General features: G+C 43.6%; 1 protein-coding gene across 2 annotated transcripts in view; it reads right to left on the bottom strand.

Annotated features, from left to right (window-relative positions):
• Nucleotides 1-14,533, bottom strand: part of FMN2 (formin 2) — a 399,785-nt gene extending 385,252 nt beyond the window's left edge. Inside the window, exon 1 of one of the 2 annotated variants that reach the window (XM_037986069.2) lies at nt 12,619-14,533. In XM_037986069.2, coding sequence (XP_037841997.2) covers nt 12,619-14,227 — 1,609 coding nt within the window. In that variant the 5' untranslated portion in view covers nt 14,228-14,533. The remainder of the gene's footprint in view (nt 1-12,618) is intronic. The other variant, XM_073011866.1, reaches the window with a different exon arrangement.
• Between the last annotated feature and the right edge of the window lie 559 nt (nt 14,534-15,092).

The following is a 15,092-nucleotide window of genomic DNA, read 5'->3' as shown; positions in this document are numbered from 1 at the left end:
GGCACATGTCTGTGGTCCCAGCTACTTGGGAGGCTGAGTTGGGAGGGTCACCTCAGCCTGGGAAGTCAAGGCTGCAGTGAGCTGTGATCATGCCACTGTACTCCAGCCTGGGCGACAGAATGAGACTGTCTCAAAAAAAAAAAAAAAAAAAAAAAATTTGACTATATCAAAATTAAGTATTTCTGTTCAACCAAGGACACTACAAATTTAAAAGAAGGATAAATATTAGGGGAAGGTCTGTTATAGCTAAAACTGACTCTATATATCAAGATCCCATGATTACACAGAATTGAATCCACTCCAAATCATTTAAATAGGAAGAGATTTACTATAGAGTACTACTTGGTTTACAGAATCATGGAGGGCCTAAATAAAAAGGTTCTAGCATCTTTTTAGAAACCACTCACAAAGCCACTATACAGGACCAGGCCACCAAAGAAGTGACTGCCTCATCTCTGATCTAAAGTCGTTGGCTGCAAAAGCACACTTCCACTGCTAGGAGCAGGACTCCTCCTCAAGGGATGCTCCCTCTGCTGCCAGCACCACAACTGTTGTGCCTACTTCTAGCCACACCAGCTGCATGGGCGAACCAAGCCCCCTTTTGGGTTACGGTAAGGCTAGCACCTGAACACTAGACCCCTCCTAACATTGCCCTGGAAGAATTAGAGAGTTTTTCAGCTGTGCTTGCAAGTAGAAACAACAGAAGTCAATCTTAGGACTTACTAAGGCCTTCTAAACCTGGCACAAATCCATCAAACCTAAATCACATCTGAAATGTAACCTGCAAGGGAGTCTGAAAAATGTCATTTTTAGATTTCTGGTCTCTAAGCTAAGAAAAAGCCAGAAAGAAACTTAGTGACAATCTATCATATCTCTAACATTGGTAATAAATAGAATAATAGCTAGAATATACAGGAAGCCCTGTGAATAAACAAGGAGAATCGGGAAACTCGACAGAAAAATGTAAAAGCATATGAACAGGCAATTTGCAGAAGGCTAACCCTAAATGGCTAAAAATATACAATGGTTTTCCTCAAAAGCATTAGTCAGCAGATAAATACAAAGTAAAACAATGAGATACCACTTCCCCTCATTGGATTAGTAGAAATTGGATAATGCCAATTTGCCATGCTAAAGAAGCATAAACTAGGAAGGCATTCAGGAAACTAATCTGACAGTACCTACACAAATTAAACCTTTTATTTCATGACCTGACAATTCTACTTCCAAATGTATATCCCAGAGAAGTTCTCACATAGCTCCCCATATGGAAATATTCACCAGAGTGTTTTCTGTGGTGGCTGAGAAGTACAAGAATCTAGATGTTCATCATCATGCTCATGTTTAAATAAAATCTAGGGAATGTATCCAGAGCCACCACATTGCAAAGCTCTAGGGGAACATTACTCTCACACAATAAAAGGTGAATGGTAACCCTGGTATTGAACAACCCAGCAGGACTTTCATTCTTAGGAATACTACATAACAGTGGGAAGCAAAAACAAGGTGGCAATTCACCCAGAAAAGTTTATAGATTTTTTTCCAAAGGCGGTTGAGTTTTGTTTTGTTCTTTTTAAGAAACAGAATGAGGTCTGCAACTCAGAGGATTTGTGTCAACTAAACATACACAGAAATACTATGTACTTTACAAAAAATACATACTAATTCAAAGAGGGCAATACATAAAAGCAGTTCTGTATGTCTACTAGAGGCTTCGGAATGGGGAGTGAAAATGCAGGGAGTATAATGAGGACAAAATGAGTTCTGTCTGGACTGATGATGGAAGTGTGTCACAGACTGAATGGATTCTCATGAATACAACTACACAGATTCTTTTTTTCTCTGAGGACCAGAAAGAAAAAGTGTTAAGAATACCTAAAGCAGGCCGGGCGCGGTGGCTCAAGCCTGTAATCCCAGCACTTTGGGAGGCCGAGACGGGCGGATCACGAGGTCAGGAGATCGAGACCATCCTGGCTAACACGGTGAAACCCCGTCTCTACTAAAAATACAAAAAACTAGCCGGGCGAGGTGGCGGGCGCCTGTAGTCCCAGCTACTCCGGAGGCTGAGGCAGGAGAATGGCGTAAACCCGGGAGGCGGAGCTTGCAGTGAGCTGAGATCCGGCCACTGCAGTCCAGCCCGGGCTACAGAGCAAGACTCCGTCTCAAAAAAAAAAAAAAAAAAAAAAAAAAAGAATACCTAAAGCTACAGACAGAACATGAGCTATCTGAAAAATGACAGAGACACTTAGGACGAGGTGAGGAATAGTAGATCCTGAACAATGAGGTGACAAAACTACAGAGCATTAAATATTAATACATATTAAAATATATATAATGTCTATTATATATAACATATAGCTTATATATGCTAGATAACATAATGTGTATATTAATATATTTAATACGTACATAGTAAAGAATTTAAACTGTAGCCTCAGGGTGATAGGGGACCAATGACATGTTTCTGTACTGGAACCAGTTCAAGTTTGTATTTTAAGTCATTTACTCTCTTGCTTCAGGCAGAATGCAGTGGAGAAAAGGCAGGTTGTGGACGAGAAATGCTGAGGAGGCTGTTGATAGGGATTTAAACTAGGAAGGATAGAGATAATGGAAATGGAAATTAGAAGACATATGAAAGAGATATTTAGGAAAAGAACAAAGAAAATGAAAAAGATGAATTGGGTGTGAAGTATCAGAAGGATGGAGGAATCAAAGAACATGGCAAAGCGAGACAGCAACACTTTGATTGGGAAACCCAGAAGGAGTGTGTTAAGAGGGTGGGTAAAATAGTAAGTATAGTTTTAGACACGGTGAATATCCTTGGCCTGTGATGTCTAAGTGAGATATGTCTGATGTCCAGAGAAACACAGAAACTGCGGACACAACTCTAGCAGTCTATCGGTAATTAACAAAGCCAAGAGGACACATACAAAAGGAAAATGGGGGCTCAACCTTAGGGGCTTAGCCTCAAGCTAAAGCTAAAGCCACATGCCTAGCTTTTATTATCCAAAAGTAGATGATATGAAAATGATTTGTAAATTTAGAGTCAAATGAGGCTCCTCAGAGAAATAATCCAAGTTAAAGATTAAAGGCATCGGCTGGGAGCAGCAGCTCACACCTGAAATCCCAGCACTCTGGGAGGCCAAGGCAGATGGATCACCTGAGGTTAGGAGTTTGAGATCAGCCTGGCCAACCCCGTCTCTACAAAAAAATGCGAAAATTGGCCGGGTGTGGTGGCATGTGCCTATAGTCCCAGCTACCCGGGAGGCTGAGGTGAGAGAATCTCTTAAACCTGGGAGGCAGAGGTTGCAGTAAGACAAGATGGCGCCACTGTATTCCAGCCTGGGTGACAGAGTAAGACCCTGTCTCAAAAAAAAAAAAAAAAAAAAAAAAAAAAAAAATTAAAGAATCATCTTTTTACTGATATCACGTTGTCAGGCCAGTCAAATGTCTCTGCACTTAAATCACTGCAGTTCTTATACAACCCTATCTGCCTATCCCCAAAATATTGAATCCAACAGAGTCAACATAATTCTTGATTTTTCTAAAAATTGAACAGAGACAGATCAAACCCTATATCCTGAAAGAAACTGCAAGGGTATCGTCCACACATTTTATATCCCAAAAGCCATTTAACCAAAATAGCACCAAAAGGACAGAAGATATAACTGGCTTATAGAAGAACATTTTGGTTAGCTGCAAAATGTAACACTTCCCACAGAGTGCTCAAATAACTTACCCTCTCCAAACAGGCAAGTATTGGTCTATAAGAAAAATAAGCCAATTATCTTCAAGTATATAGGTCAAAAAATGAGTTGCAAAAGATTATCTCTATTGTTACCTCTTTTATTATACTTTTAAAAGATAAAGCTTGTATCTCAATAATGAAGAGACTCCTTACAAAACTCTCCACAGAGTATTCAAATGCATTTATTTGGGATCCTGAAATGGTTCTATTCTAGTTCATTTGCTTCTTAATGGGCTCAAACAAGCTGTACTTGTTTAAGGCCAATGGAACTTTTTTTCTTTTTAAAGTAAAAAACCCGGCAGGGTGCGGTGGCTCACGCCTGTAATCCCAGCATTTTGGGAGGTCAAGGCGGGTGGATCACAAGGTCAGGAGATCGAGACCATCCTGGCTAACATGGTGAAATGCTGTCTCTACTAAAAACACAAAAATTAGCCAGGCATGGTGGCGGGCACCTGTAGGCCCAGCTACTCGGGAGGCAGAAGAATGGCATGAACCCGGGAGGCGGAGCTTGCAGTGAGCTGAGATCGCGCCACTGCACTCCATCCTGGGCGACAGAGCAAGACTCCATCTCAATAAATACATAAATAAATAAACAAACAAATAAAGTAAAAAACCTAGGAACTCTCAACACCTTTTACCCTTCTAGTTTCTAAGAAACTTTTATTATCAATGCACACTTCTAAATGGGATACCACTCTCATAAAAAGTATTTCAGTAAGCATATTCAATAGTCAGAAAAATTGAAAACGTAACAAAAACCAATATATTAAAGTATATTGAAGTAAGAGAATTAATAGTACTGCTTTTATTGAGCAGTTTAAACTGTAAGAAAAAATGCAAAGCCTACAATCCATCCAAGAACAAGAGATGACTTAAGTTGCAGATAATGAACCTAAAAGTAATTACTCAGTATATTTTGTGCCAATATTAGAAAGCCTTCATATACTCTAAATCTTTGAGCCATACATTATATAATATAGCTTTCCATTTCATATATTTTCATAACACAGGATTAACCATCATACACAATCACTATATCAGTGTTCAAAAACACAAGGTCCTATCGAGACCAGCCTAGGTAACATAGTGAGACCCTGTCTCTCCAAAAAAAAAAAAGAAAAAAAAAAATTATCCAGGCATAGCGGCTCATGCCTGTGGTCCCAGCTATTCGGGAGGCTGAGGTGCTGAGGTGGGAGGACTGCTTGGGACCAGGAGTTTGAGGCTGCAGTGAGCCATGAGCACACCACTGCGCTCCCGCTTGGGTGGCAGAGCACGACCCTGTCTCAAACACACACACACATAACACAGACACACACACACACACACACAGAGTCCTATTGTCAGATAATGACAGTCTAACCAATCCAAATCTCCTTCAGTACGAACCAAAAATTGATCAAAACTATCAAAGTCAAAACATCACCACTCTCACCATCAATTACTCCATGGTATAAATGGGTCTTCCAGCATAGGAATTTTCTTCAGCTATACCAATAAAGGAAAGCTCTAAATACACACAGCATCCCTATTAGGCATAAAAGGTACCTGCTAGAATCATCATTTCTGTAGAACCACAGTGTTGAAATTGACTTGAAGGAAGACGCTTCCCAGCAGGATTGCATTCACTCTTCCATCCTGGGAAGCCAGGGTATTAACAAGAGGCAAGAAATGATTGCCTTGTGCCCTAATAGGAAACTGGTGGTAAAACGGAAAGGGAAATAGATTGTTCTCAGCCTGCACTCTTCCCATAGAGCGGACACTAGCTTACCGATACACATTCTTTCCCCTCCTGCGCACCTAAAACAACCATTTAAATGACACAGAATTTCTTCCCATATGTGTCCACTGTATCACCAGGTATTACAACAAAGGACCCCTCTGCATGAAGTACAAAAAGAGACTCAACTGAGTAGTGCCTAAGCCTTTTTAAGCATAATTTTGAAACACATTATAGGCTTGATTTTCTCAAGAAAGCATTCCATTCCTCCTGAAAATAATAGGACTATATTCAGTCCATTGCAGCTCTAGGATAACAGACAATAAAGCTTCCAGTGGGTTCCTGGTAGGTTGGAGCCTGACTGGATCACAGAAGAGTGGCAGTAATTTTCCTATCCAATCAACACTTCCAAGTACATCTTTACAAAGGAGTAAGACACAAATTCTTCCCTCCCTCTCACCCATAGTGGAGCATCAGGTATCAAAAGGATAATAAATCTCTAGTGTGGTTAGCATCTTATTATAGCATCCAGAAATAACTGTTACTTATTCCTAGAATTTTGACGTTATAACGACCTTGCTTTACCACCATTCCGAACTGATTAGAAGTCATCTTTTCCATATATTTATATTTTAATATAAAAAAGCCTTAGAAAGTTTCTACAGTCACTAAAATTATATCTAATAACTAGCAGGTCACAGGCAGTACTTTTTTGTTTCTTTCTAACAGTCCCTTAATGCTAACTTTTATTAGCATCAGGTTAGTACTTAGAATATAAAAACAGGAACGAACAGAGGAATACACTTTTCTCTATTCCCTTTACCTCTTCTTTCATTACAATAACATTTATATTTGGAAGCTCAGTTACTGTAATGTCATTACCATTTTAACATTCACCTGCAGAAACAAGAATAGCTATTCTTCTATCAACATAAGTTCTATAAAGTATCATTGATTCAATCACACCTCATTGAAAATAATTAATTTTGACTGCCCAGAAAGGTTAGTAATTTTCCAGCTTCAATTCAACTGGTTTTCATTGCCAGTAGGAAGCCTGGATACTCAACTTGTCTATATTACCACCAAAAATGGTGAATGAGCAAGTATTCATCAAGACCTCAGTATAGTCAGTGCCTTTCCCATACTGACAGGCACACAGCAAGGCACGGAAGAGATACCTGTGGACAGATTAGTAGGAGAGGAGATGATGGACAGATGGAATCAGGTGAACAGGCAAGGAGGAAAGAAAGGCAGAGGGTGGCAAGAAAGAAGACCAAAAGAATCCCTAAATCCAAGAAGCATATATAATATGATCTAGACAGTAAAGTACAGAGAAAGCGAGATGACAGCCAGTAAGGCCTGGCTGGAAAAGGTACAAAGAGGAAATGGAATTCAATCAGCACTTTTCAAATGCTAAAGCCAAAGAGACAAATCATGTATTCCAAGAGGGTAAAGCTGCAAGACAAAGGCACAAAGTCGGGAAAATGAAATGCGTGTTCATAAAACAGTAAGCAGATTAGTTTGTGTAAAGTAGAGCATTTATGAAGGAGATCGTGGGAAGGTAAAGCTGCAAAGTCAGGGGATTGCAGCCAGATGCTGTGCAGAGCAGACACTGAGTGAGGGTGTCAGCTGCCGCCTCCTCTTCTCACCCCTTCTTTGGAAAGCAGCACCCTCTCCCGAATCTCATAGTCACACCCCATCATATGCTTTCCTTATCCAGCCCCCACAACAAAACAAAATATCTGATAAGTGACAAAAATGCTTACAATTCCAGGAAAAAAAAGAAAAACAAATACATAAAATAAACAATTTGCAAAAAACAAAAGAAAAAAAAAGAAAACTGGGGCTCAACTAGTATCTGGTCAATTCATATCCTCCTAAGTTTTTGTATACAATTTCAGAGTTGTTTTAACAAATTTGGTTCTGATCACTTTGACGAATGACTTTTTTTAAGATAAGACATCCAGTCAGGAGCACAGATAGCCCCAGATGACTGCCTCTCAGGTACCAGGCAGAATTGTAGGGGCTTTACATAGGCTATTTCATTTAATCTTAATAGTATTAATTTGAAATTATTCTTCTACCTTCATAGATACGAGGAGAAATTACTGGAGAGTCACTTAGCTATACAGCAAAACTAGGATTGCAAATATACCTAGAATGAAAGTAGTCAGAATAACTACTGCTACCTTCATCCAACTGTATATTTTCCGTATCTTTTCACAAGAATCAGAAGGAAAAGCACTAAAAGTACCTGTTCCATTTCAAATACGCATGGCTTAGATACAAATGCCTGGATGCACTTAAAACTAGGCCAGTCCTCAACTCATAAAGCAGTCATTAAAACCCATCACTGAAGCTACTGGTGCACTTGACTTCAATCCAAACCACAGGCCCAAAGAAACCATGAGAAAGGATGTTTCAGACCAATCTAAAATGATTGAAGATCAGTGTTCCGGTCCCAGCTTACGTTGCCAAATTCTTCTCTGATATATGGAACCCAGTAAGGCAGTATTTAGGGGAAAGCATAGCATTCATACAAACCCCTTTCCTTTTATAATAAGCCATTTTATACGTATCAGGGAGATTCTGACCTTCATTCATTCGTCAGACATTAACTGGACATCTGCTCTCTGTCAGGGGCTCTTGCTGGAAATCAAAGTACTCCTGTCCTTAAAAAAATCCAGTGTAACAATTTCCCAAGCCATATGAGAAAAGGCATACTCCTAGAGTGGGTCCTTCCCTCTATTGATATAAAAATCGAGATAGGCCGGGCACAGTGTTTCACACCTGTAATCCTAGCACTTGGGGAGGCCAAGGCAGGTGGCTCACCTGAGGTCAGGAGTTCAAGACCAGCCTGGCCAACATGGTGAAACCCTGTCTCTACAAAAAATACAAAAATTAGCTGGGTGTGGTCATGGGAGCCTATAATCCCAGCTACTTGGGAAGCTGAGGCAGGAGAATCGCTTGAACCCATAAGTGGGCGGAGGTTGCAGTGAGCCAAGATCGCGCCACTTCACTCCAGCCTCAGTGACAAGAGTGAAACTCTGTTTCACAAAAACAAACAAACAAACAAACAAACAAAGAAAAAAACATAACCTTCTGAAAGGCCAAAATTAGAGTTGTACAATCCAAGTTCTAGAGCCTATGCACTTTATTAATTAGCTAGTCCTCCAAAAGCTCACTGATCTACTTGGTTTTATCTTATGCATATTAACAACAGATTTGGTTTTCTAAGGACATATCCTGCATGGGCCACTTACTAGCTTAATGCCCTTAGGCAAGAAGTTACTTTACTGTCGGAGCCTGGGTTTTTTCATTGGAAAAATGAGGATAAACAGCTACACTTCAAGACTGTTGTAAGGATTAGAGATAGTTATGTAATGCACCAACAGAGTCTGGCACTTAGTCTGGCACTTAGAAGTACAATAAGTATAGCCAATATCATAATTACAGGAATTGTAAGCCAATTACAAATTGATCAGAAAAGTCCAATTACAAAAAAATTGAGAGACAGGAGCAAAGCGACTAAAGGCAGCTAGAACAACAAATATCTGGCAGGAAGAAAACAATCAAGAAACTAACTACACAGACGAAAAAACCTCAGAAACTACAGACTGAGGCCAACAGCCCACACACTTCGATAGCTGTTGAGGACATCACTAATGTTTTTATAAGATGTAACAATGATGCGCCTGAAGATGACATTAAGCCCTTTAAAACAGATTAAACTTTTATTCCATGTGTTTAAAAAAAGATAAGCACATAATTGACTTGAGAAAGATTCCTATCAAAAGTGATTTAGCATCACAAATTTAACACGTTAGATATCTAAACTTTAATTAACTGCAAAACTCTAGTACCAAGCTTCTGTTATACTTCATACGTAAGGGAACCTCCCGAATTTCAGACGCCATTTTTTCTACTAAACACTGAAAAAGATGTATTTCAAACAAATTTATTATGAAATACTTAAATGCAATGGCCTAAGGCATCATCAGTTTCTTAATAGCTAAAACAAGATAAAGCTTGGTCTCCCTCATTGCTAAATGTTCTTAGATCTACCAAAGAGACACAAACATGTGCCACAGAAATCCCCTTTCACGTGTATTTTCTCCCTACATTTGGAAGGCAGTAAAAAGCGAAAAACATCTGTTCCTTCCTGCGGCGCCGACAATCCTCATTCTATGGTTTAAAAATAAAACATGCTTATGGAAGCGTATAGATACAATGATCACCTGCTTCAAAGGCAGCTGGCAATTAATTGATCCAAATACATGTAAAATTAAGGCTAAGAAGAAATTTCCCTAAGGACAATGCTAGTGTTCCCCACACCGGTAATTTCCAAGACACCCATAAAAAAATGGTGGAGGAGAGTAAAACAGCAAACATAGTACCAGATGACATGAAGAGTTGACAGCTGAGAAACAAGGGCCTGTGTCAATCTGGATTCATTCTACCACCATAAGAACAGTTTCCATGAGAGCTGCTTAGAGAAAATCTGGTTCACTCTGGCCAACAATCACCCTTCATCCAGCTCAAGGAAGGCCAGATGTTCAACCATTAAAGGAGTACACCTTATTAAAAACAGGAACTAGAAAATCTAACTAAAGAAAGGCCCTAAATCCGATCATATATTTTATAAACAATTTTTACTCTCTATATGGCCTTAAAACATTGAATATCCAAACAGAAATAATAAGTACATTAGACTTGAATCATTGACTCACTTTCTATTTCTGGATCTGCCTCTGAATGAATCACAGTGTGACCTTGAGAAAGTTATTTCACCTCTTTCTCGATCTACATTTCCCCACCAGTTACGAAGTTGGGTAAAGCCTACTGATCCTCTTTTCCAGAACAATGCTGAGTGAATGAGATAAATATATGGAAGCTGCTACACAAAAAGATATTTGCTGATTACCAACCAGCTGTATCCAACCATCAAATACAAAATAGGTGATGTCCTTATGAAAATGACTAGCTCTGCACTTCTACTCTGCACAATTTAAAAAACAAATCGCCTGGAGAGGTCAACAAAACCCAGGTGGTTCCTATACAGGACTCTTTTAAGAGCCCCAGATTTCAAATTTGGGAATACTTAGCAAATCAAAATAAAATGCGAGTTCCAAGAAGACACTTTTTTTAAAAGGAAAACAAACATTCAACCTATTTAGGGTCTTGTGATCTTCCAGGACTCTGTTCAATCCTCCTCTCTCAAGTCCTCTTCCCTCACCCCTTGCCACCAAGCAGGTAAGCCACTGCATCTGTGATGTCCCAGCAGTGATTTGCATGTCTCTACCTATACAGATATTTCTGTGCACTGCACTTATTTCATGTCTCCTCCTCACTAGTCAGTGAGGCTTAGAAGGGCAAAATCATGATTTAATGGCCTATGTATCACCTACATCTAGAATACTGCCTAGCACAGTGTGCTACCATTTAGAATACTGCATAGCACAATGTGGCTGCTCAATGGGGGTGTGTGTGTGTGTGTATGCACATATATGCACACAAATGTATATACATATATATATATATTTGCTAAATGAATGAAATAAATAAATTTCCAAAGTCTTATGCTACTAGGAATAACTATCATTAATATTAATGATTAATAATCATTATGGTGAATTATTTTCACTTTTCGAAAACGATATATGTGAATGTCACTTAGATAAAGAGAAAATATGTGATGCCTCACCAACATTAAATTGATGAAAATTAATGCAAAAACTTTCCAATTTTCTTTTATCAAAAGTGATCTTTTTTTATTTGTTGGGTTTTTTTTTTTTTTTTACAATTTATCTAATGGGTATAAAACTACATTCTTTTTAACAATCTACACAATAAAGAGAAGGTGGAAAAGAAGAAAAATAAGAGTATGTGAAATGAACAGAAGAAGCTACTTTTAAGGGTAAGACCCTATAAAGGCAAAATAAAAGGTAGCCCACAGATGTAAATTAAAATGTGGTCAATAAGTAGCTACCCCAACATTACCAGCATTTAGTCAGCCAAGAAGTCGCTGTCTGTGCTGAGAAATTTCATCTAAGCGATGTTTTACACATAATGTTTAAAATAACAGAACATAAGATTTTAAAATTTTCAGATTGCATTTGAAATGTTTAATCCTTCAGATATTTATCATAAACCTATCAGTAGTCATGTGACTTTTCATATTTTTCCATTCATTAAATTCTAACACTGTTTCATTTAATAATTAAGAATAGAGGTTAGGTAAACACGTCGGGCTCTTAAGGTAAGGCCTTGGGTCCTGTAAGCCTGTAAGCTAGGATAAACTCATTAGACTGCTTGACATTGACCACAGCAAACAAATTCTGGCTGTGCTTTATGTCGCCCTGGGTGTGAGTCTATAACATATGCTAGGGAGGGGAGGTACCAGTTGAACTAGACGTGCTTTTGACCTTCTCACCTTCACTATCTCCAAACTACAGGCTGTTCTGTGTTGGACCATGAAACTAAATGAAAATTATCCCTACTATTCTATTTATTAATTTTCTAATAGCATGTATCGGATTTTCTTGCAGCAGCAAACAGGAGTGAGTGACCGCTTAACTTCACTAAGCAGCGGAACCCAGATTGCTGCAAGATAGAAACTACATATTACATACATACCAAACATGTACAAATACACACAGATACTAGAGCGGTCAGAGATTGCGTTTGGATCGAACTGGAATAAATGATTTGTGCCTCCAAAACCGACTCTTGCGAAAGAACCATGAACAATTTTTTTCTTTGTAATGCTGTGGTGATGAGAAATGAAAGAGAAGAATGATGGTTTAGCTAACAAGACCAAAAAGGAGTTTATCTCCCTGGCGTGACCCTAAACATTGTGAAGAGCAGGTATTTTGGTGAAATGGGCAGAGCAACCTTTTTTGAGATGACTTAGGACAGACACAACTAAGTTGTTCCCTTTAAGATCTTGTAAGAACACAGAAAATCAACAAGTATGTCCGAGGCATTTCACCGAGGGGGGCGAGCTCGGTGGGCCGAAAAGGATTCCCTACGGAGAAGAGGCACGCCACTACCAGGTCACCGCCTTCCAGAGTCCAGGGAGGGTGGGTGGCAGGGGAAGGCCCTGATTGGCAGGCGACTTGCGACCCGGAGGCCAGCAGCAGGGCGCGCTCACCTGTGAACACGTTCTGGAAGCCATCCGCAGCCGCTGGCGCCCCAGACGCCTTGGCGGCCAGTGCCGGGGACACCCCACCACCGCTGTCAGCGGCCACCCCGCGCTCCAGCAGGTGCGCGGAGCCTCCCGCCCGGGGCGTGCGGGCGCCCAGCTCCTCGGTCCAGTCCGCCGAGCGGCTCAGGCCCCCCGCAAGGCCGCCGTCGGCCCGGTGCTTCTTGGCCGGGGCGGCTACGGAGGCCAGGGCAGTTCTGGACCCTCGGCTCAAGGAGGGCTCCGGCCGCCTCTTGATCCTGGGGCTCTGATTAGGGGACTGAGACGGGGAGTGATTGGGCGAGCTGAGCTGCCGGGTGGTGGTCTTGATGTAGCAGGGGGTGATGAGCGGGTAGGGCTTGAAACAGCGCTGGCTGGGCGCGGGGCTGCCGGGCAGGGAAGCTGCCGCGGGGGAGTCAGGTCCTTGCGCTTCCTCCTCCGGCTCTTCCTCCAGCCTCTGCGGGGCGTCCTCTCCCACCTCCGGGGCCCACTCCTCCCCCGGAGAGCCCCGGGGCGCATCCTCAAAAGCATCCTCCTCGCCCTCCTCATCCGTGTCCCCAGCCCCTCGCACGGGGGCTCCGGCTGCTTCCTCCCCCGGCCCGGTCTCGGGAAACGGGAAAGCCGTGGAGGACGGCGAGTCTGTGACCGCGGGTTGGGCCGCCGGGAGGCTGGGCGCCTCGGAGGCTGGGAGGCCGCCGGGGGACGGCGGTTGCTGGGGCTCCCGGGGCTCGGCGGCCAGGCTCTCGGGCAGGTCGGAGAGCGCGGACAGCGCCTGCTCAGTGTCCGGACTGCCCGGGGCCTCCCCAGCCCCGCCGCTCGGCCCCAGCAGGAACCGGTCCAGGCCCAGGAAGGCCCCGGGCTGAGGGGAGACGGCGGTGGGGGGCGCTGCAGGCTCCTCGGCGTCCTGGAGCTGCTGCTGCTGCTGCTGTTGCTGGAGCTGGAGCTGGAGCTGCTGCTGCTGCTGCTGCAGGCGGATCGCCTGCTGGATGTCTGAAAGCAAATCCTCTTGCTCCGTAGCCGAGTGGAAGCTATAGATGTCCGTGTCCGAGCCCGAGCTGGTCCTCTGTCCATCTTGCGCCCCTGCTGCAGTTTCCACATCCTCGGCGACCGGCCGGCCCCTGACCCTAGCCTCGGCAGGCCCAGGACCCCCTGGACGGGTCACCTCAAAAGGGTCCGCACACTCGGTATCCGATAGGCCGGCCTCGTCCGCCGAGAGGCTGAGGTCCGGAGTCTTGGTGAGCAGGGAGTGAGCGCTGTCCAGCTCCCCCGTCTGCAGGGCCTGGGAATCCAGCACATCTTCGCGGGAGCCGCCGGCGCCTTTCCCCTTGGACAGATTCTTCCTGATCCGCAGGTTGGAAAACACCGAGGCTCTGGAGTCCGACTTGCTCTTCTTCTTGCCCGACTCCCCGCCGCCGCCCCCTCCCCCCTTGCCGTGTTTGCCCAGCGCCTTCTTACCCCCGCTCCCCTTCTTTGTGGTTTCCACATCCCTGGGCCCCAGCGCATCCTCGGCGCCGCCGCCGCCGCCTTCGTGCAAGGCATCACCTGCGCTCCTCTTCAGCTTCCCATCCTGGTTCCCCATGGTGCAATCCCGCTGCTGCGCCGCCGCGACGCGGGCACTCAGGCCATCCCGGCCCTCCTCGGCCCCGGGCCCGGGCCGAGGGAGTCTCCCGGGAGAGTCAGGCGGCGGCTGGGCGAGCCGCTGGGAGGAGAGGCCGACGCGCGCCCGGCTGGCCCCGCTCGCATCTGCCGCCGCTTTGCATAATGCGCGGCGGCTCCCGTGGCTGCCGTCGCTGCGGCTGCGGCTGCGGCTCGGGGCCGGCGGGGCGCGAACATGCTCAGTGCAGAGCGCGGCGCCCGCCAATGGCTGCGCAGAACGCAGCTCGGGCCTGGCTCCCCGCCCGCCGCCGCCGCCCCCTCGGCCCCCGCGCGGCTCTTCGCTGAACCTGGGCGCGAAAAACGTTTCCTCTATCTCGGGGACTTTAATCTCCACTGTGCAAATCGCATGCATTGTCCCCGACCGAAGAGATCGTCAGCTGGAAGATGCACTCTGATCTTCAAAGCTACTGGACCTGCCACGAGAAAAGTTAAACAAAAAAGAAGAAATTTTTACATGGGGAAAAACTGAAGCCCAATTCCAGTTTAGAGGTGCCATCGGGTCACGGCCACATACACAACCCCCTGTCTGCCTCTGCATGGTTGTTCAATAAATATTTGTTGAATGAATGGATTGTTCTGTTTCTTGAATAATTGATCATCTCGTTGAACACTGTTGATGCGCGTGAGCATATGGTTCAGGAAAGGTTACTGCGCATGGTACTGCTTTTATGTTTCACACACAGACCCTGCTTCTCCAGGAGAGGACATTAGCTGTCATTTCTAAAGTTGGGTTATAATTTTTTTTTTTTTTTTTTTGACAGAAGAAAGAGGTAGGAGAAGTAGAAAAT

Source organism: Chlorocebus sabaeus, chromosome 25 (genome assembly GCF_047675955.1).
Source record: "Chlorocebus sabaeus isolate Y175 chromosome 25, mChlSab1.0.hap1, whole genome shotgun sequence".
NCBI classification, from domain to species: domain Eukaryota; kingdom Metazoa; phylum Chordata; class Mammalia; order Primates; family Cercopithecidae; genus Chlorocebus; species Chlorocebus sabaeus.
The sequence above is the reverse complement of the archived record's forward strand: the minus strand, read 5'-3'. Positions and strand labels throughout refer to the sequence as shown.